This window comes from Lissotriton helveticus, chromosome 5_1 (genome assembly GCF_964261635.1).
Source record: "Lissotriton helveticus chromosome 5_1, aLisHel1.1, whole genome shotgun sequence".
Taxonomy (NCBI): Eukaryota; Metazoa; Chordata; class Amphibia; order Caudata; family Salamandridae; genus Lissotriton; species Lissotriton helveticus.
In genome coordinates, this window is record NC_136065.1 from 501,405,567 (window position 1) to 501,429,216 (window position 23,650).

General features: G+C 46.6%; 1 protein-coding gene across 7 annotated transcripts in view; it reads right to left on the reverse strand.

Moving 5' to 3' along the window:
• The window catches only part of LOC144754696 (putative oxidoreductase YteT), a 1,220,731-nt gene that overhangs the window by 588,824 nt on the left and 608,257 nt on the right, over positions 1-23,650 (reverse strand). For all 7 annotated transcript variants that reach the window (XM_078642823.1, XM_078642828.1, XM_078642827.1 and 4 more), the window contains 2 exons: positions 15,141-15,197; positions 7,500-7,630 (listed from right to left, as the gene is read on the reverse strand). In XM_078642823.1, the coding sequence (XP_078498949.1) occupies positions 7,500-7,630; positions 15,141-15,197 (188 nt within the window). The remainder of the gene's footprint in view (positions 1-7,499; positions 7,631-15,140; positions 15,198-23,650) is intronic.

The window sequence follows — 23,650 nt, forward strand, 5'->3', positions numbered from 1 at the left end:
CCCCACTAGGTCTCTCTACTATCGCTACGTCCATTATTAGGCTTGGGGAGAACAGGGGAGCCTATACCTGCCCTGGGGACGGCCCTACACTTGGTGAAAGGCACACTGAGTGTTTGCCCCTCTCCATGACCACTACACGTGATTTAAAACTGCTCTCCCTCGATGTCCGAGGGCTTAATTCCCCAGTAAGCAGCGCCAGGTCTGATGCTACCTCACGCAGCGCGACCCAACGCTATTTTCCTACAGGGTCTTGAGACCTACCAGCTTCACATAGATTGCCATTGTAAGGTTCACCCTCAATACTCACACCAAAACTGGGCGTACGCTGACTCCAAGACTTGGCACACTTTGTAAGAGGGGTTTCTAAACAAAGGTACTTAAACTGACTAGATACAAGGGTGGGAGATTCCGCGCCTTGACGGTGGTGAGGGGTAGTGACACCCTAATGCTTCCTAATCTCTATGCTCCTAACCAAGGGCAGGACATATTTATACGATGCACCCTCTCGGACCAACTAAAGCTTGCTACGGGCTACAGCATTGTAGGTGGAGATTTAAACTTGGCTTGGCACCAGTGCTGGATAGGAACATATCACACATATTAGGCACGGGAGCAATGTCTGGAATACTAAAGAAGGAGCTTGGAGACGCAGACCTAGTGGAAGCCTGGAGCAACTTACACCCAGACACACAAGATTACTCCTTCTACTCATATGTACACTTATCTTAATACCACAAAAAAATATATATGTTTTTTTCCTTGTTTAGTGCCCTCAACTCTGCGCAGATATCCGACTTTTCCATTTCGGTACATGACCATGTTGAGATAACGTGGACATTGTGCGCAGGCCTACCACGCACGCTCTCTCTGACTGGCGCCTCTCTCCCCAGCTCTTGAGGGACCCTGTAGACAAGGCTGCTTTACAAGATGCTATCACTGAATACTTTGCAATTAACTCCTTACCAGATAACCCCCACCCCCATGTCCTCTGAGATGAGTTTATGGCCATTATACGCAGGGTGCTTACCTCTATCTCCATAGCCAGGACTTGGAAAGCACGTCTATGTGTAGAAAAACTTACTGAAGACATTCTCACACTAGAGCGCACTGATAAACAGCACCCCACACTAAGGGTTAGCGATGACAGGCTATTCTGCAGGGTCAACTCCGGGCGCATCGGGTCAATAAAGCCGAGTGCTCCATACTCGCTCTCAAACAAAAATACTACGAGGGAGGGGATAAGGTAGGCTCTTTTCTCATGCGCAGGCTGCGACATCAACATGCTAGGTCACACATCGCCAAGAATTAGGGTGGTGACTCGGGTTGGGTGATCGGGGAGGCGGACAAACAGGCTGCCTTCCGAGCTTACTATCAGAAACCATATGCCTCAGGGGAGCAAGGACCTGTCTGAGATCACTACTTTCCTCCAACACTGTCCCTGGCAGCCATTAGACCCTACATTGGCCCATGATCTGGAGGAGCCATTCATGAATGATGACCTCCGCAGGGCCCTCCAGGAACTCTCTAGGGGTAAATCTCCTGGCCCTGATGGCCATACCCTAGCTTTATAGATGGTCTTTCTGCCCCAGCTGCAATTGCACTTGTTCCCACTCTACAATTCCTTCACACACACACCTCGAGCCATAGACCGACCATGGCCAATTCTGAAATCACACTAGTGCTCATCTTATCACTGATTGCCCTATTGAATACAGACACAAAGCTCTACAGTAAGATTTTGGCCAACCGTCTAGAAAACCTTCTCCCCAACCACGGGTCAGGTGGGCTTTATACGACATCAACAGGGATCTGACAACATTAGACGTCTTGTACACGTAGTTGAAAAGGACCAGGGGCACTGCATCCCTGCTCTTCTCCTCTCCCTCAATGCCTAAAAGGGTTTTGGCCGGGTAAGCTCGGCTTTCTTACAAGCAGTCCTCAAGAAATCATTATTAGCCAAATCATGGCCTCCTACTTGCCACCCACGGCCTCCATCTGCATCAATGTCCAGACTACTACCTCCTATTTGCCTGCGTGGTGGAACCTCTAGCTATCCACTTAAGACACTCAGCTGAAATCAAGGGCATCCCCTTCGGGATCAGGACCATAAAGTTCTGTTATATGCTGATGACCTCCTCTTAGCCCTCATGGAACCAGACACCTCCCTCCCCAAAGTAGTTCAAACCCTGCAGACATGTGAGCGGTTATCATTATACAAGATCATTCAGGAGAAATAACAGGCACTCAACCTTACGCTTACACCACAGTGTCTCCTCTACTCACAGACGCATTCCCCCTTTTAGTGGACTTCCCACTCAGTACAGTATATAGGTCTCACAATTACAAACTCCTTAACTACTCGGACAAGGACAAACTGGTCCCACCAGAGCAAGGCCATCCTGGAAGAATATTCGGAGGAGGAGGCAGCACCACGTTTCCTGGTTGGCCTGTATTTTTGTGGTCAAAATGAATATCCGTCACTGGTTTCTGTATTTATTCCAATCCTTGCCCACACTTAGGACATTAAGCGGCTTCAGACAGAACTCAGCTCCTTTATATGAAAGGGGAAGCACCCCGCATATCCGCTGCACTGCTTTTGCTTCCAAGAAATCGAGGGGGGCTAGCCTGTCCCACCCTCCAGGACTATTACTGGGCAGCCCACCTACGCTACATTTCTGAGTGGTTGGTGAGGGAGAGCGAGAAACACTGGGTACACGTGAACAGGGCAGTGGCTTGTCATCTGCTCTGGGACCTTGCTTGGTTATCTAGACACTCCCGCCCACGCAGCGCTTACATTGCACTCTCGACACGCACAGTACTGGAGATATGGGAGAGACTTGCGATCAGAAGGTGGACAAACTACATTCCCATCCCCAAACACTCCAATTGCACATAACCCCAACTTCTCTCCTGCTTTACCCCAGGAATTCTTCCGAGATTGGGTTAGGGGTGAATGTAGACTGCTTCGGGTCCTCTTTCAGGGCTAGACGATCAAGTCCTTCGACCAGTGTAGGAAGGAATTCCACCTTCTTGATTTTTCCTGCCACCAATATTTCCAGCTCCAGCATTGGGCCCTCTAATGCAGAAGCCGCCACCCACCCACTTACTCTCTTTGAGCAACTGGTTCACCACTTTGAAGGTACTCTATGTCTGATCTCTAAGACATATGATGTCCTGCTGCAGTCACACCTCCTTCCTTATCATCCCTACTAATGGAAATGGTCTCCAGATAATGTCTCCGACGTCACTCATTAGGAGTGAGAACTGCTCTGGCGAGAATTCCTGTGAACACATAGGAGCATTTCCCAGCAAGAAGCAGCTTATAAGATCATGCTTCAGTGGCATTACACCTGGGCCCGTCTTCGCACAATGTACCCCGCAGCCTCGGCTGCCTGTTGGCAGTGTGATGCCTAAAATGGTAACTGCCACCATATATGGTGGGTGATCCCTCCTTTAAAGCCTTTTGGAAGGAGAGCTTGAGTCATATTAAGGGCACCCTGGAATACCCTATACCGGATGACCACCACGGGGGTGTCCTGGGCATCCGCCCCACATCCCTGGCTGAAATGTCTCACGATGACTGGTATCTGGTGCACAACATGAGTGGAAGAGCCAAGCAGCTTATAGCTCGGGCCTTGGCGATCCCCCTAGGCCCCATCAACAGCATCATAGTTTACACAACTCTGGCCCACTATTGCTACGAACAAATCACACACAATCTGTGCCTCTTCACACCTCATATAGAGTACATGGCTCGCTTGGAATTGTTGTGCTTCAAACCTCCCAGACTACACGCACTCCACCTGTTTGACGCATAAGTAGCGCTTCACCCCCCCTTCATTACCCACAATTTCCAGAACACGAGAGACCAACTAAGGACCCTTCACTTATTTCCTTAACCCACCCTTATTCCGCCACAGTTCTTACTTGTTGATTAGTCTCACCCTTCCATTGGGCGCACATCATCAAAAGTCAGCAGTACACAGGCCTCCGCTCAAGTTCTATTAAACCCCTCAGTAGGAGTCAGTTTATACACCTTGAACTTCCACCCTTCTAGTAGACAAGAACAATTGGGATGGGATGCTTGTATAAGGTCCTCAGTGTACTACTTCTGCTATGTAACTGTCTAATGCAGGCATTTTTATTTTCAAATGCTTTTATACTGTAATGTTTTAAGGAAAACATCGATTAACAGACTTTGAGTTAAAAAAAAACACGACAGCATAATGCATAAAACTATGTGCAAAACTTACAAAATGATCTTTTCACAGAACTGTTCACTGATGTAAACCGATCCCTGTTACGCTTCAGCTACACAGCAGTAAAGCTAGAGAAGATTAAAACATACAAGAAGAGGCGGTTTCCCGCCATTTCTTGTCGTGAATTCCCAACTGTCAATTATGGCGGCACAAAGGGAAGCCGCCGACCAGAAACATGACCTTTTCGAATCTGCAGGTGTATTACTTTACAAGAAGACTGCAAATCATTACTAGGCCTGTTAAACAATAACCTGGTGTTTATAAAACGGTCTCCAGGCAAACACGCATGAGAAGCAGCAGGAGGCGATTCGGGGACATGCTGATGGAGGGCCTTTTTACAAACACTGAAAGGCAATCAGGGTACTTATAACCACTGAGCGGCAGATATGCCTGAAAGAATAGGTCTCAAATTACAATATTCTAAATTTCATCACAAAAACACTCTTTATGTTCATGTTCTGGTGAAAACAGTATATTTAAATATATTATACAATAACAAGAGACACTGGATTTGTGTGATTTTACCGCTACTACGTTCTCCACATAATTATAGCTTTACCATATTTGTCACACAATGCACCATCTGTTACATAACTACTTGAATTCAACAGAAAATTGTTTGTGCAAGAGGCAGTGTCTTTGCAAAAGCTAAATGACAAAATAGTGAAAGTATGCTGCCTTTGATCATGTTGTGTAATGTGCCTTTTGCAGATATTTAAATTACTCAACAGTGTCACATAAATTGGCCCATAGACGACATAATTCCAGTGGCCTTGACCAGGGGCGGCTCCTCCGCTAAGGTGGAGGAGCGTCACCCCACTGCTATTTGAGTAGGAAGAATAAAAGGATGATGACGTAGTTATTATCATTTCATTTTTCGCAGGTTCGGGGATTGGTTAGGGCGGGGAGTTGCTGGAGGCACAGGGGGAGGAGTGGTTTCCACACTTCAAATGCCCATGACTGCTTGGCCGCCTTGGCCCGGCCAAACAGTCATGCACACTTTGCATTATCCTCACCAGGCTGCATTACACATCCTGGTTGGGAAGATGCGCAGGTGCCCAGTCCCCATCAGAGCACCAATCAACGGCGCTCAGACCAATCACAACACTGCATAGCAGCGTTGTGATTGGCTTAGGGGAGCCAATCACAACGCAGCATTGTGATTGGCTATGGGGAGCCAGGGTGCTTCCTGGTTCCGGGACTCAAGAAGCGAAGGAGAGACGCAGCCGGCGGAACAGGTAAGTGGTATCTTTTTAAACTGAAAAAATATTTCCCTCCCCCGCCATTCTCCCTCCTCTCTACCCTCATTTTCAGCCAGCCGCTACTGGCCTTGACAATAATAATTCTTAAATCTTTTGCACACCATAAGTAAATCGCCACGGCAGGAGCTAGCGTTGCAGATATACAATGCCATGACTGCAACTCTGTGCAGTGAGGTCCTGATTCTTAGAAAGGATGGATTCTTCCTTTGTTTACGCCTATATTTATAGGAAATTTCTGACTCTCTTGGAATTTTGAAACAATTGCGTTGCTACATCTGAGAAGTAGCACATTTTGCAGTTTGTATCATTTTCCACAAGCTTAACTATTTACAAATGAGCAAATGTACAGGTGTACATTTACGCAACATAAATATATAACATTTTCACATGCTAAAAAATGTTTTGATTCTGCAGGAGAAAAAAATGTGTCCTGTGGGAAACTCCTTCTAAAATCAAAGGCCTTCACCTATTTTGGGGGTGTTTCCTCCATAACCTGAATACCAATTGCTGCCTTTGACAGGAGTAAAGCTCTGACCAGAGGTTTTAGAACAATTTTCAGAGTAGGGTTATGCCATCAATGTTACATCATTGAAGTCATAGGAATTGTGAAAAATTCAATAGTCACATAAAGAACAAGTGTAGCAAATGAGCCACATCCAATCAGCAGAAGAGTGGTCAGGGTGCTGTATGAAGCCAGTGGCACATTTTGGAGCACACTTTAGCAATTCAGGGGCGGCTCCTCAATGTGGGTGGAGGAGCATCGCCCCACTGCTTTCTCGCAGTAAGAACAGCAGAAACATAAAATGGCACTGCGAGAAAGCGAAAGGGTTTGGTTGGGGGCGGGCGGGTCTGCTCGAGGGCAGGGGATGAGTGGCTATCCCAATGCTGACATGCAGTTATACTGATAAAACTATATAACTCACAAAATAAAAGAATAAGCAGCAATGTGTCAGAAAATATCGCCTGTTATTATGACCTCTATCCTTGAATGCACAGTAAAAAAGACAAGATAAAATCACATCTTTATTACTCATACACCTTCTTAATCTCAGCATGATTAGTTTGGGGGTGCTGCAGCACACCTACTTCCAGTGCCTTTGGCTCTGGCCATATTTAGGGTTAAATTGTGCATGTTGAATGATGGATGTTCACCTAGTCGCCGTCTCATGAAGGCATCCTCGCCCTGGAATGCCTGCAGCCCTTCCTGTGAGCAGATGTACTCACAAGTAAAATTGCACTAGCTTTTTAAATCCACTTATGAGTGTTGTAACCACATTTTGTGAATAACTACTGCAAATGACGTATTTGTGCACCTATGTCCAACATGGGTATGTAAATATCTTTGTGAATCAGGCCTGTGAGAGGCTGCAGGGTCAGACGAATAGTGTATCTGATCTAAAACCCCCAGTAATCTTATGTTCGGAGAGGCTTTAATGTACAACAAACAGGGGTGTCAAGTTTTCCCAAGTCTCTTGGTATTTCCCCAACTGTTTATATTTTTCTGAACCTACCTCTAGGTCTTGGCACCGTAAAAACTTGAGCCAAACCCTAAATTCATATACAACATAATTTTTTCCTGCACCAAAATGAAAGGGGCATGTGAAGGGTGACATGCATCTTACTATAATCTAAGTTGTATACATGCAGTTTTTCACACACACTGCATAACATGTTACGGTATGAAAAGGTGGTCTAAATTGTGTTGTTAAATTTAAAGGGCTAGCGTGACTCTATGTTGCAAGAACACAACCCAGTCCCATAATGCAAGCATGGTGACAAGAAAGAATAGGTCTTGGGGTAATGATGAACATCAGTATATAATCAGAGTACCAAAATAATACTCATATTCTCTGATATTCGGCATCAGAATAGAATCGGGTACTGAAAATCATTAAACGCTAAAAAGTAATTGAGAATGAACGCAGAAAAATGAAAAAATAACAGTTCGTTTTCATGATTATTATTAAAAAAAAGAAACCTTCGATCGCCCATCCAGAAATTGATAAGGTCAATGTCATGGCACGATTTTGCCAGCAAACTGAAAGTACTCTCTTCTTCATTCCTCCAGTTTCCCCTCACAAAGGAATGGGCAAAATGCCAGAATCCAACCTGCAAGGATACAAAATCAACACTTACATGCACACAATGATTCAGAAAGCAGTGAATAATGACAAGTATTTTTCTCTCGTTCTTCAAAGTGACAGTAACTAAAACATGAACAAATTCACAAAAGTGACCTATGACATGAAAGTGAAACTTAGCACAACCACTGTTTTCAGAGCCAGGTCCTCTGCTGTAGTAGACACATTAGCTGGACACTACTGAGAACATTTAAAGTAGGTGCCCTCTGTCCCACTAACTATCATGGAGACTGAAACTGGCACACACAAAGTTCTTGTTGTAGAGGTTGTCATGCTATGAAAGTAGAAGAAAAAGATTATGGCCAGCAGAATACAAGATGTCACTGACTTTAAAAGAGAAGCACACATTAGAAACCAGGGAGGCCTCAAATTAAAGATGGTTGTCCTTCTGACACTGACAGTGGTAGTGTGTCTTCTGTATTCCCTCAACTTTTTAATGTCTATTTGTGACTGCAAGGCTTCATGCTTAGCTCTGCTTCAGCAAGCTCTAGCCTCGGACTTTGGGCGCTCTACTCTCTGAAATGTTCTCCATCTGGCTGCTGGCCTCTAACTATCACCAGATATTAACGGATGCAACCTGCAATGAGTTTTACTTATAAGCTATGGTGTCTTTCAGAAGAGCAGCATTTGAACTCCAACCTGCCGACTCAATGGGCCCTGTGTGTCCCTAGCATTGGAATGTGCCAATTTGATGATCGGATAGCTAGGGCAAAGGAAGTTGCTAACGCTTATTTACCTGTAAAAGGCCCAGTCCAGCATATGAGTGCTGTGCTGGCGAGTAGTGGAAGTAATCTACTTTAGCTAGGTGTCTATGTCTCCATAGCTCTACAAGACCTGTATCATTCAACCTCCAACCATTCTTATCAGCTTAGGAATGAACAAAGGAGCATCTATACAACTGTTGAGTTTTGTGTTTCAGTTGGCGTATAACTATATTTAAATCCCATCCCGTCGTTGCTTGCAGAGGGTACTTGGTCCCCATCCCTGGACCATTTCATGTTCCCTGGTGCTCTCTTACTTCAACACTTGAGGTTAGTTTAAAGGAGTGACGTCTGGATTATATAACCTCTTGATTTGTCATCTTTACTCTCAGCCACAATTGGCTAGCCTCAGCACGACCTGGCAGGCTCGTCTGCAGCTGGAATATTATGAGGACGAATGGAAGAACTTTTGGAAGCCCTAGAATTTGAATTTGAATTTTTAGTTATTTATAGAGCGCACATTCACTGAGCAGTTTCTTGGCGCTAAAGGATTTCAAGCCGAGGGACGCATCGGGGGCTATGGGCTGAAAGCTTGCCGGAAAAGAAAGGTCTTAAGGGCCTTACGAAAATCCAAATAGGAGGAGGAGGATCTTAGAGAGGGGGGAAGGGAATTCCAGAAAATGGGTGCGAGTACCGAGAATTTCTGGCCACCGGATCGCTTTTTCTTGAACCGGGGGATGACGAGCAGAGACCTGGTAGAAGAACGTAGGTCTCTAGCAGGGCAGTAATTGATGATGGCGGAATTGATGAAAGCAGGGGCGGTGCCCGCCCGGGCTTGAAAAGTGAGGCAGCCAAGTTTGAAAAGGGCTCTTTGTTTGATCGGTAGCCAATGAAGGGCAGTGAGAAGGGGGGAGGAGTGGTGGTATTTCGGTAGGCCATGCACCAGGCGAGCTGCCTGGTTCTGCACCGTCTGAAGACGTTGGAGTGCATAAGCGGGGGCACCATTGTAAATGATGTTCCCGTAGTCGATCTTAGATAAGACCATGGCCATAACAATCAGTTTAAGTGCTGAGGGGGAAAAGAACCGTGATACTTTCCTGATGATACGTAAAGTAAAAAAACAGGAAGAAACAACTGAACTAATGTGGGTGTGAAGTGTCAAGTGGTGATTGAGCATAATTCCAAGGGTCTTAACAGAGTGGGAGGGGGTGGGGGGGGGGGGGGGGGGACCAAAGGAAGGGGACCAAAGGAAGGGGGCCAGAAGGAGGGAGACCAGGGATTGCCGCTGCCTCCAGTCAGAATCAGCTCCGTTTTATCCGGGTTGAGTTTGAGATGGTTTGCATTCATCCAAGCCCGGATAAACAGCATGGTTGACTGGAAGCGGGAGGCTCCTAGTGAAGGGGAGGAAAAATTAAAAATGAGTTGGAGGTCGTCAGCATAATTGTAGACTGTGACCTCCATTTGTTGAAGTGCAAAAATCAGAGGAAAAATATAATGGTTAAATAAAAGAGGGGAGAGAGAAGAGCCGTGGGGGACCCCGCATTTCACCCTGCTAGGTGGGGCCGAGAATTCGGCAAGATGGACCGCCTGAGTGCGCCCCTCCAGGAAGGATCCTATCCAGGTTAGAGCCTGGTCCCCTATGCCCGCCGCCCTGACACGGGACAGAAGAATGGAATGGTCAACCGTGTCAAAGGCGGCGAACAGGTCGAGGAGGACCAGGGCCTGGGGGATGTTGGTGTCGAGTCCCTCCCTGAGTTGGTCCATAACTGAGATGACCACCTTCTCAGTGGAATGTCGGTGACAGAAGCCCGCCTGGCAGGGTGCGAGGTAGTTGCTGCTCTCTATAAAGGAGCTAAGCACCTGGATGACGTGGGACTCTGCTACTTTCCCCAGATAAGGAAGGAGAGATATGGGGCGGTAGTTTGCTGGAAGAGAAGGGTCGGCTGGAATGATGCCAGAGGTGAAACAATTGTTCAAGAGAGCTATGGCAGGGGAAGGGCACGCGGAGAAAAGCTGACAGAAGATGCGAGCCGGGCCGATATCGACCGGGGAGCCCGACTTAACACGCCTGAGCAGCAAAAGCAGGGATTCTCTAGTGAGTGGAGGGATAGTGGTGAGGGAGTGATTGTTATCGGGGGGTTGAGGGGGAGAGAAGGTGAGTGGGGGAGGATGAATGTTGGCTTTGATCAAGGTAATTTTATCAATGAAGAACTCGTTGAGCGAGTCACATAAGACCTGGGAGGGGGGGGTCTTGGGTGAGGTTCTGTCCGAGGATGCCAGTTCGTGGACGGTGGAAAATATCTCGCGAGATTGGCATTCGGCCGCTAAGATGCGCCCAGAGAAGTACTCCGTCTTGGCTGTCAAAATGGCAGCTTTGTATTCCTTGAGCATGGTGATAAAATATTGTCTGTGGACGGGGCAGTATGCTCTTCTCCAAGCTCGTTCGGCCCGCCTTAGCTCCAATTTCTTAGCTTTGAGAGCGGCGTTGAACCATTTGTTGGCATTATGGGTGCGGTTGATGGTAGTATGCTTCAAAGGGGCCACCGGATCGCAGGCATTAATGAGCCACTGATCTAAGGTGGCGGCCTGGGAGCGAGGGTCCGAGCCCAGAGAAACTGGGGAGGTGGCAGCCAGCGAGTTACAAAGAGAAGGAATATCGACTTTATGCCAGCTCCTACCCCAGGTGATTTTGGGATGAGGGGGAGATGTGGTATTGCTCAGGTCCAGGGAAAAAGCAAGCAAGGAGTGGTCCAACCAGGGACAGGGCGAAATAGTAGGGGTGGTCATAGGAATGTTAAGTGTCCAAATTTGATCTAAGGTATGGCCCCGGATGTGGGTGGGGCCATGGACGTGCTGGGTAAAATTAAGACTTAGGAGCAGTTGGGTAAAGTCTTTGGAGGTGGAATCCTCAGCAGGATCCGTAGGCCAATAATTAAAATCGCCCAGAACGAGGACAGAAGCGTTGTTGATTACCAGGGTAGCCAATAAGTTCTGGAAAGCAGGGAGGAAATCAGGGGATGACTGAGGTGGTCGATAGATAAGCACACACGTGAGTGTAGTCTTGTGAGAAGTGGATCGCACTACAAGGCAGTCGGCTGCTGGTAGTGTGGGCGAGGTCAGAGTCTGAAAGTGAAAGTTCTTGCGGGTAATCAGGGCTACACCGCCTCCTATTTTGCTCTCAGGTCGATCGGCACGGAGCATGGAATAGTGGGCCGGGAGGGAGGCTAAGATGCTTGGCAGGGAATCAGGTCTGTACCAGGTTTCAGTTAGAAACAAAAGGTCCGGGGAATTAGAATCCAGAAGATCATATATTTCGGTCTGGTGCTTGACGGCTGATCTCGTATTAAGAAGAAGAGCAGAAGTGGAAGAGGGGGAGGGGGCAGTCGCAATGGGCGAGGGGGAAGCAATGCCAAGTTTTTGAACATAGGACAGCGTGGCGGGATTCAGGTGCCAGTTGGCTCTGCAGGAGCACAGTTGTTCAGAGGTATATGCATAAAAATGCACAGAGTGTGGTGCCCCGTGTCCCGGTCGGTCGCGGACGGGCGCAGACGGGCTTGCCTTAGGCGCGCCTTAGGCGCGCCTTCGGCGCCCATTCATCGCGCCCGCTGCGCTCGTCCGCTGCGCGACCGGAACATGCACATATTTTATAGAAGAAAAAAATGTGCGGTAGGGGGCGTGGCCTCGACAAAAAGGGGCGTGGCCTGTGTGGGCGGCGGGGAATGGCGTTACTGGCAAGATCCCGCGTCAGCGTTAGGCTCCGCTGCGCTAGGAAATTCAGGAGCCAGAAGGCACCATAAGCAGGTGAGGAGTGAGCAGGTAAAAGCAACAAGTTACTGTGACACTCAAATATTAAAAACAGCGAACAGACAGGCCTACTCCCGGCTTCCGCCTCAGGAGAAATCACTATCTAGAACGAGGAGTCTGTGTGGTAAGGATGAAACTCAGGCTTTTTAAGATTCTTCAGGGCTGGCACTGGACTTCGGCATGGCTCCAGGCTGCAGGGCTGCTCCCTCATTTTGCCTGTTGGCGATGTGATCATGCACCCTGTGTTGTTGTCCATATTTTGCTGAACTGTCCCACCATATGTCCCTTCTGGACGGTAGTAGAGTCTACGCTCAAGGAATCTATGGATAGGCCTTCGTCTCTTTCAGGCCACCTAATTCTCCTCCATGATTTATCGTACATTCCTGAACTGACCCGCCATGCTCATCAATTGCTTGTCACTGCCCTTACAGCTGCCAAAATCTGTATTTTGCAACATTGGCGCTCTCCACAATTGTCGTCACATGAGGAATGGCTTGCGGAGATGTACAAGACTGCATCATATGAAAAGATCATTAACAATTTAATGAACAAAGCGGAAATTGTTCTTCTTATACGGTCCCCTTTTCTGCAAGATGCTCCCCTTCCCCCATAGTTCGCTTAGACTCTTGCTTCTTCCTAATTCCTATCATTGTACTCACTACCTCTCCCTCACCTCTCTTTCTTCCCTACTTTGTAGCTTCACTGTTTTTTCCGCCTCTTTCTCTCTGTCCTTTCCTTCCGCCCATTCCTTTCTTCCTTCTATAGATTATTTTCTCGTCCATCTGTTAATTTTTCTACCTCTCTTAAAAATTATATTAAGTATTGGTTGCTATGGGTGCACGTATTCCAATCAACATTTCTATCGCTATATGGGTATAAGTTGGACTTGCATATCACAGTATTTGCTGTTGTTTAATTCTTAATCTTATCAATAAAATAATTGATTCACAAAAAAAATCACATCCTGTAACCAAGGCAACCTATGGTTTTATGCAGGATCTCTTCCATTGCCATGGTCAAATATGGGTCTACCTCTTGGTCGTTATTTGGAGCATGAAAGGCGGCTAAAGAAAAGGTAGACCGTCAGTCAGACCATTTGCAGTTTATTTGTGTCAAGGAGTCGGAGCCAGTACTTATGGGCGCGCAACAGCCCCAGACTCTCAAGAGCAGAAGGTAAGTATTGGTTAGATACTGCTTTGTTTTCAGCTTATGTTGATCTGTACGGGAAGATGTGTCTCTTGAAAGAGACAGATGTCAGGTAGCATTCCTGCCAATCCAAGTGTAAGTCACTTTAAGGGGTATTTAGACCCCTACATTATGTTCCACTTCTTTTCCATTGTGATGGTTCGCCCGCCTTTCCCTTCCTCCGTCTTTCGGATTTATGTGTTGTTCCCTCACTTGCTCTCGGCAAATGCCTGATGCAGGCAAATGAAATGAAAACGAATGAAATAAAAACTAACTCATAGAGCACACTATGCCCGAAGGTATGAAAATCCTCTTTGGGAGGCAGTTTATTGCAGTCTGTAGTTGTTTGAAAGATGACTAGGGTGTCTGAGAGGAGAAAAGCCAAGGTTTCAGATGTTTTTAAAAAAAAATGCAAATGAGTCAAGTGTAGAGTTGTGAGCAGGTAAGGTGTAAGTGCTGGTCTCCAAAAATGAGTGTCGGTGGCCCCCACCAGCAACCAACAGCTCAAATTAAGCACCGGTTGTATGCAAATGTAAACATTTCTGGGTTGAAAGCTTTTTGAACTGCACGTAGCTTGGCTTGGTTCCTAGCTTTGGGTTCAGACTGTTCCATAGCCTCTGGCCCTAGACATCCACAGATCTGCTTCCGTGTTTCTGCCCTCTGAAGAATTGTGGGCTGATAAGTTTGCACTCCTGGAACAAAGGTTCCTGTTTGAAGAATACCGTAAGGATGAAGACTGAAAGTGTTTTGAGTATTTCCTTGCATTCACTAGGGAGCCTGTTAAGCGCTTTCCGTGCTGCTTAATGCTTTTCTAAAGGTTCGGGCACATTTTGGTGTTGCAATCTATGTAGCCTGTCTCTAAGGTTTTTCGGGAACCCTCAGTCAATGACAAGGTGCATAGACAAAGCTCAAAATATGGTATTAATCCTAGGCTATTGGCGCTTACGGGTGGAATTTACACACATGGATTTGGTTAAGACACTTATATGGGACGGTGCTGAAAAGTATAGAGAACCACCAAACTCTACAAACCTTGACCCTCAACTCCAATTACAAATTATTACACTCCCTAGCACACGTCAAATTTACATAAAGGTTTCCCTATTATGGTTGAAAACAGTTCAAATAGTCATGGTCAAACGGGTACAATAATTTTTTTCAACAATTCCATTCGGTTATTTGTTGTTTTATTCCATCATTCTTGTCTTTTTAGTAGTCAAAACTACTGGCTGTTTTGACTACTAAAAAGACAAGAATTTTGGAATAAAACAACGAATAACCAAATGGAATTGTTGAAATAAATTATTTTACCTATTTGAACTGTTTTCAACCATAATAGGGAAACCTTTAAGTAAATTTGACGTGTGCTGGGGAGTGTAATAATTTACAATGACAATGTGTAGTCAATGCATCTTTTAGCCACCACTCTTGCGAGCTCCATACAATGGTTATTCTGGAAAAAGCCGGGATTTGGCAGAAGTAGGAAAGTCGCATATTTACCTTTTGACAACTTAATTGACTTCACAGAAAAATATGAAATCATTTGTCTAAAAATGTTGAGGGATAAAACCCATTCAAATAAAATATTAAATGGGGAAAAGTACAAAGTGAGTGCAGAGAATATATAAAGGGAAGACAGTGGTAACATACAACAGACACATGACCTAAGGATTGATTTCTAATGCTATTTTTGTATTTTTTATGCTACACATCTTTCTACAGTAAACTGGCTCACATTACACCTCACAAACTGAGCAGCCTCTCTGCAACTTATGCTGTTTTACTTACTGGTTCCTTATGCTGAATATGGACCAAATCGCCGATAGCTCCACTGTCTATTAGTTCCTATAGTAAAAGTCAAACACATGACATGTAAGAGCATAACTTTAACAGTGTATTTCATCACATAGAATGACCTGACAGTGTCGTTTGTTTTCCTGGAAAATCCTTTAGTAGGATGCTGGTGTTTTATTGCCAAGTAAGGAAAAATATTGCAGTTTTATAGTATACGTTTCTGCTACAGAATATATAAAAAGGTTATTTTCAGCCAAATTGACAAAAAGAGTAATTAACTTGTCAGAAGTTTTAGATACATTTTATTCGCCATTTTATGTTTCAATCTTAGTTTGAAAAAACAGCAACGGCTACAAGCACAGGAAAATACAAACATTTGCATCACAGTATTACAGAAAAGGTTACTGATTTGTAGGCACCTGGACACCTAGCTTGCCACGTGCCTGTGGCCTCCAGTTCCTGCTTGTTCCAGACTGATCCAGTGACACCGCAGCTGCCTGGGTTTTCCCGATGGGGTTTTCCTGACTGGGCTTTCCCACTCACCGTTCTTCCTGCCAACAGAAGCCCTGACCACCCCAAGGCCTACTTAAAGCAGGGCGCAGCACAACCAGATCAGTAGGCACCTAGACACCCAGCTTGCCACTTACCTGTGGTCTCCAGTTCCTGCTTGTTCCAGACTGATACAGTGACACCACAGCTGCCCTGGTTTTTCTACTGGGGTTTTCCCAACCGGGTTTTCCCACTCACTGCTCTTCCCACCAACAGAAGCCACTCGAACCAGCCCAGGACCTACTTAATGAAGGCCGCAGCATGACCACACAGTGGACCCGCACAGGGGGCGTACTGCTTGCGCGCCAAAGGCATGCCAAGGACAAGCCCATTTGGGCTTGTCCGCACCTGGACCAAGCCAAAACCCCTGGGTCCCCCGAAGATACACCATTCCGAGCTCTACACCTTCGACCCAGGACATCGCAACAAACACTGCAACTGTGTCGACCCACGCTCCAAGGAAGGACTTTTCACCTGCACCCACTGCCACTTCACCTGCCACTACACACACACCAGCCCCACCCCGAACACACCAGAGACACAACCTGAACAAAAACACCAACTCACAAGCGCCCTTCTCAACACACGCTCACTATGCAAGCATTCTGCTGAATTATGGGACCTCATCGCCACCCTCGCACCGACAGTCTCCTTCCCTGAGACCAGGCTCAACCTCACATTCGCACCAGACATTGCCACAGCGATCCCCGACAGATATAAAAACACTCACCAGGATCACACCAACAAGCTGGGAGGAAGAATAGCCATCATTCACAAAGAGACCATACAGTGTACCAGCACCACCAACACCACCACCCCCATGGAACATCTCTACTTCAAGCTACAACCAATGACAAGACAACCATCAAAGGCACCCTCACACACCAACGCCCGAGGCCCGCGCGCCAGCTTCTGTAACACCATCGCAAACTTCTTTGCATCCTGCCTTAGACTCCAAGGTCTAAGTCTTTCTCGGATACTGATATTTTCACATCGACGACTCCAATGACAAAAACACTGCACACCTCCATGACAGTAAGAGCAGCCTTGGATTGACCCAGATCATCCACGACCCTACACACATCACATCACATCACAGGACACATGCTGGACCCAATTTTCATCTCCAGCAACCGTGTCGAATTCAGCCATGTCATAGAAAACACATGGACCAATCACTCCATCGTCCACTTCAGCATCGCCACCCCCAAGATGACCAACTCGCCCTCTAGAGGTGAAACAAAATTTCAGAGACTAGCTGGGCAAACGCCGACAACACATTCAGCCCTGCGACCGTCACCAACCTCGAACAGGGAGTGAAAATTTTCAATGCCTGGATCACCAAATATGCAGACAGAATCGTCCCAATCAAGAGCAACATCCAGAGAAAATCCTCTAAAAAGGCAAGCTGGGACACCCAAGAACTAAGAACAGCGCAACAAGACAGCAAACAGTTGGAGAGAAGATGGTGCACCAGCAAGAACACCTTCATCAGGGAAACCTTCAAGACCTCCCTCTACCACTACCACCACCTGCTGAGGGCAACAAAGAAGTCAGCCATTGCTGCACGCATCGAAACCAGTGCTAACAACACCAAGCAACTTATCAACATAGTTAAGGATTCTCCAAACAGGCTGCCAGTGAAACAACATCAAACCCTCACAGGAGCTGTGCGACAATCTCGCCCACTTCTTCCATGACAAGATCGCATCCATAAACAGAAACTTAAAACCACAACCCCCAGCAACGAACTTCCTCAACAGATACGCCAAACCGTAACCGACACAAACCACAAATTGACCACCCAGGAAACCACCTCCACCCTGAAATCCATCAGTTTAGGAGCTCCCATAGATCCATGCCCACACCATATCCTCCACCTCAGAAACCAAATGATCGGCCAGGAACTCACCAGCCTTCTCAACACCTCTACGACCACCGCAACATTTCCTGATGCCTGGAAACACGCTGAAGTCAGACCACTCAAAAAAACCCTGTCAACCCCAGTGAACTCAAAAACTACCAGACAATCTCCGTGCTCCCATTCCCAGCGTAGGTACTGGAAAAGATCATCAACAATCAACTCATGGCACACCTGGGGCAGGAACAGCTACTCGATGCATCCCAATCTGGCTTACGCAGCAATCACAGAACTGAAACCGCTCTGATAGCAGCCACCAATGACATCCGAACCCTCCTCAACCAAGAAGAAACAGCACCTTTGATCCTCCTTGACCTATCAGCAGCCTATGACAAAGTATCCCACCATACACTGATGGAAAGACTCCACCACATCAGCATCTAAGGCAACGTGCTCAGATGGATCACCGCCTTCCTTACCGGAAGAACGCAGAGGTTCCACCTCCCGCCTTTCACCTCCAAACCAAGGAGATCAACTGCGGTGTCCCCAAGAGTTCATCCCTCAGCCTCACGCTCTTCAACACATATATGACCCCGCTAGGCAGCATCGTCAGATCCCACAGTCTCAATATAATTTCCTACACTGACACAACACATACTCTCACTCCCCAATGACCTCACCATCACTAGAACCGACTTCCACAGATGCATGACAAACGTCGCCTTCTGGATGAAGAACTGCCTGCACCTGAACACAGACAAGAAAGAAGTACTGTTCTTTGGGAACAGCAGTAACACATGGGACGACTCCTGGTGGCCAGCAGACCTAGGACCCGCACCCATTCCCTCCAACCATGCCAGAAACCACGGAATCTTCACTGACAACAAGCTCACCATGAAATCACAGGTCAGTGCCGTCTCCTCCTCCTATTTCTTCACTCTACGCATGCTACGTAAAATCTTCAAGTGGCTACTCCTACACACGAGACGCACCGTGACACAAGCCCTCATCACCAGCCGACTGGACTACCGCAATGCCGTCTCCGTAGGAATCGCCGCACACCTTCTACAGAGACTTCAGACCATACAGAACGCCACAGCCAAACTCATCTTTGGCGTTCTCCAACGAACCCACATCACATCCCACCTCAGGAAACTCCACTGGCTCCTTATGCAGAAGAGATACCAATTTTGACTGCTGACCCCCGTACCCACAGCTCTACACAACCAAGGATCCGCCTACATTAAGCACGCCTGAACTTCCACAAACTATTGAGAAGACTACACTCCGCCTCCCTTTCATTTGCCCATACTCCCTGTATCTACCGAAGCAGAAGTGGAGGATGTTCCTTCTCCCACATCACAGCAAAGGCCTGGAATAGCCTCCCCACAAATCTCAGGACCATCACCTCACTTCTGGAATTCCGAATGGCCTTTAAAACCTAGATTTTTGAATAAGCCTCCAGTGCCTGCAAGTGCCTAGATACCCTATTGGGCGATTAGCCGAGCTTTATAAATGCTGATAGATTAGTTGATCTGTAATCCGGATTCTTCAACATGGGTATTTTCTATGAAAACATAACCAGGAGAATATCTCTGAACATATGTGGGATATCAGGGTTACTTTTTATAATATACTTTGCATAAAAATAAGAAAAAAACATGCCTGTTAGAGACAACGTTTTGCATAACTTTGAAAAGAAAATGTTGGGTTTAAATAATGGAGCCGGCAAGCCCAAGCAGTCACTGTTCGGTGCACAGACATAATATCGACTCCAAAATATCGTTTGGACAGAATATCGAGTCAAAAATATCGTTTGGACAAAATATCGACAGGACAGAATATAGACAGCCAAAATATCGTTTTTAAGGTAAGTGAAGTAATATCGACTGTAAATAATATAGAAAGTGAAAATATGTAAGTATATAATATAGATAGTAAAAAAAATCGTTTTTATTTTTAGGGTTCAGGGTCAGTTTTGGGTTTTTGGGTAGAGGGGTATTTTTAGGGTTCAGGGTCAGTTTTGGGTTTTTGGGTAAAGGGGTATTTTTAGGGTTCAGGGTCAGTTTTCAGTTTTTGGGTAAAGGGGTATTTTTAGGGTTCAGGGTCAGTTTTCAGTTTTTGGGTAAAGGGGTATTTTTAGGGTTTAGGGTCAGTTTTCAGTTTTTGGGTAAAGGGGTATTTTTAGGGTTCAGGGTCAGTTTTGGGTTTTTGGGTAAAGGGGTACTTTTAGGGTTCAGGGTCAGTTTTCAGTTTTTGGGTATTATTTTACTATATTTTGTTACTATATATATATGTTTTAATAAATATGAAATAAAAAAATATTTACTTAACTTTCATTAATTATTTAATTATTATAAGTTAATTTAAGTAATTTTAAGTATATTTTAGTAATTAATTATTAATATTAATTTAATTTAACACTGTTTTTAGTAAATACGATATTTTTTACAACTATATTTTTGTAAACGATATTTTTAACTCGATATTTTTGTACTTACCTGTTTGTAGATAGGAACTCGATATTTTGACTGTCGATATTTTGTCAACGATATTTTTGATGGTCGATATTCTGTCCCTCGATATTATTTCAGTGATCCCACTGTTCTATTGACTGAAAAGAAGGCTAGATTTACCATTTTTAGAAATGAAAAACCAAAGTCAAAATGTTACTACAGTTACAGGCAGTGAACAGAATACATAACGTACACTGCATAATGGCCTAAGGATGCAGCCGGGCAATTATTTTGTCTAGCTCACTGAGGAATATGCCGGAACACAGTAGCTTCTTCAAAGGCTGTTTTTGACTGAAAACTCCATTTGACATCTGTTTGGTAGACATACCAGTTTTGGTGAGGTAGGTAGCTTTTTTTCTCTACATTTTTCTATTGCATTTATATCTGTATCCCAAGGTTAGCAGTAGTGGGGTAGGATAGTTTATTTAGATAAAAAACAAATCCTGAAGACAATGGGTATGTAAAACCAAACAACACAAACATAATACAACTTCGGCTTTACAGTTTTCTATTTAACAGCAATTTTCTTCAAACAGCATTTGTAACATTAGGATTCTCTGTGCACAACCACAACAAAAACGCCTCCTTTTTAACCCCTTCGATGCTTGTGACGGAACCATTCCGTCATCAGTCACGGATGAGCTGTGCTGATGACGGAATGGTTCCGTCACGACCACACCCTGTTCTGGAATGTCCAGCACAGGGGCGGAAACGGCGCCGCACGGAAGCGGTTAAGTTGAAACCTACCAGACAGCACAATTACATGGTTTGCATAGACATCTTGGGGACATTTAGAAAGCTTTCCCAGGAATGCATTCCCTCCATTGGCTGTGTGGTTTGTAACTCACATTTGCTTGCTTTCTATTTGCTGGCTTTATTTGTTTTGGGCTATCCAGCTTGAGTTAGTCCCTCCCATGGATAATAGACTGTCCATCATCGCTCCTTCTATTCTTCCACGAGTGCTCACTTTCTGTAAACAGGTCTTTAAATTACATTCTTATCTTGTCACATTTGATGTGCATTTAAAGACCGAATGCTGTGCATTCAAAGACCTCTTCCTGGTCTGGTCAGCCACTCACCCGCCACTGCCACAGCAGAGAGGGTCGAACCGCTACTGGCCCTCCAAGCTGAGCATGAACGGTTCAAGCCCGATCCCTGCCAGTCTTTTTGCTGTGCTCCCCACCTCCCTGCCCAGCCCCTGCCCTCCCGCCTCCCGGACTATCCCTCCCGCCTCCCAGGGCTACTTAATGGAGGCCGCTGCGAGGCTTCAGTGAGTAGCCCTAGAACTCTTTCTGATCTGGTCAGCCACTCCTCCACCACTGCCACAGCACAGAGGGACCTCTCCCGGAACTCCAAACTGAGCAGCACCCGTTCAGTCCTTTTGCTGCACTCTGCACCTTCCTCCGGGGCCTGCTTGCCTCCTTTTCTTTCTCTCACAGTGCCCGCGTTCTGCGTCTTTTCCTTTCTTTTTTCGCTCTCTGTGCCCTTCCTTTTCCCATCTACTCGCCTCTTTTCTCTCACAGTACCCTTTATCTTCACTTTAGCTCCATTTCTTTTTCACTATCAGTGTACTCTATTCTCTTCTTCTGCCCCCCCTGACTCACCGCTTCCCCCTCCTCCCCCGCCGTGCTCCTTTCCCTGCTGCCAAGCAGTTCGGTCTGGTCCTTGCCTCCCGACCCAGCCCATGTCCTCCCGCCTCTCAGACTGCCCCACCCACATCGCAGAGCTACTTAATGGAGGCCACTGTGCTGCCGCACCTATGGGGCTCCGAACGGGCACCAAAGGCAAGCCCATTTGCACCAGTCCACACTTGGACCGCTCCCAATGACATGACTCCTAGATCTTCAGCCCGCCACCGTTACTCTGATGACGAGATTTGAAACCTCTAGCCCAAGACACCAAATGCAGCATCGCCTCACCACGCTCCACACAAGAACCCTTCATCTGCCTCAACTGCTGCCTGTCCTGCAATGTATGAACCCTCACAACCAACACCTAGCTGACACTCGACCATACTCCTCAGCTTCACTGTGCCCTACTCAACATCCGATCCATCTGCAAAACATGCTACAGAAATCTAGGACACCATAACCACCCTGGCCCACCCCCATGTCTGCACCCAACATCACCTCTGCTACACTGCCCGGCTGCAAGATGAACCACCACAACCGTCCCAACAAACCCGGCGGAGGCATCACCATCATTCACAATGACTCCCTCAACTGCATCGCCTCTAGATGATGACACAGCACCAATCTTGGAACACCTCAACTTTCAGATCAAACGCCAAAACCACCATCAGAGGAACCCTCGCCTACAGACCTACTTGTACCCGCCACAGCTTCTGCAGCACCATCCTGGACTTCATCACTCCCCTGGCAATAGTCTCCAAGCACTACATCTTCGTGGGAGACCGGAACTTCCACCTTGAAGACCCTAATGACACTAACTCCACCGAGCTTCCAGAAAACCTAGGCCTCATTAGCCTCTCTCATCTTGTCACGGCCCCCACACACATCGCAGGACACACACTGGACCCCATCTGCTCCACCAACGACAGAGCCAAATTCTCACACACCACCGAGCTGACCTGGACAGACCACAGCAAAGTCCACTTCTCCATCAATGGCCTGCGAGAAGCTCCGACAAGACACCCCACCCTCCCTCGCCGCAACACGTGCAAAGTCACAGAACCCCTTGTAGGATGATGGATACCTGAGTATGGTTACCCCAAACTTTTTGTCTGTAAAATGGACTCCATGTACTGTAGGTACGTACCAAATTGGATATTGGGTCACCCTTGTGAGTCCCTGTATAAGTGTACAATAGGTACTCAGGGCAGAGGTGTAACCAAGGCCTACCAGGGGCTGCAGCATGTATTATGCCACCCCTGGCTGGCCACCTAAATTGACCCAACTGGCTGATCACTCAGCTGGGGCAAGGTCGTGTAATCACCCCTTGCTTATGTATAGTATCCCTATACCTACCTTATATATAGACACATAGTAACCTATAAGTCACTCCTATGGCAGGCCTTAACAATCCTGGAGGCAGAGTGCTTGGTTATGTGTGAGATGGTGCTCTAGCATGAGCTGAGCCTGTCTGCAGCTTGTGGAACCATGTCCTTATAGCTGTTCTATGATATCGCCTTACCATATACTCTTAAGTGCATTATAATCCTCGCGGTTGAATGCTAACTTTGGTTAGGCTTTATCTAAACAGGTCATGTAAGGTGTCATACGCTTTGGAATACTACCCCCTCGCCAATTCTGGTGACGGGGTAGCATTCCACCCTTCTAGAGGGAGAAGACATGTTGTTGCTGACTATCCCGGTTAAAGTTAACCAGAGCCCCAGCGTCACAAAATGGACGTTGCTGCCACAGACACAATTCTGACCTCCTGCTGCTGGGAGTCCTTCCAGTCACGGAGGTTTGGACAATAGGGTTCCTGCCTGGAGAGGTGCGAGCACCACCCCAGACAGGACTTTGTGTATTGGGACAGGGAGGGCTGAATAGAATGAGACACTGCCTGGGGCACACTAGGTGCTCCATGCATAGTCCAGTTCAAACCGGTGCTGG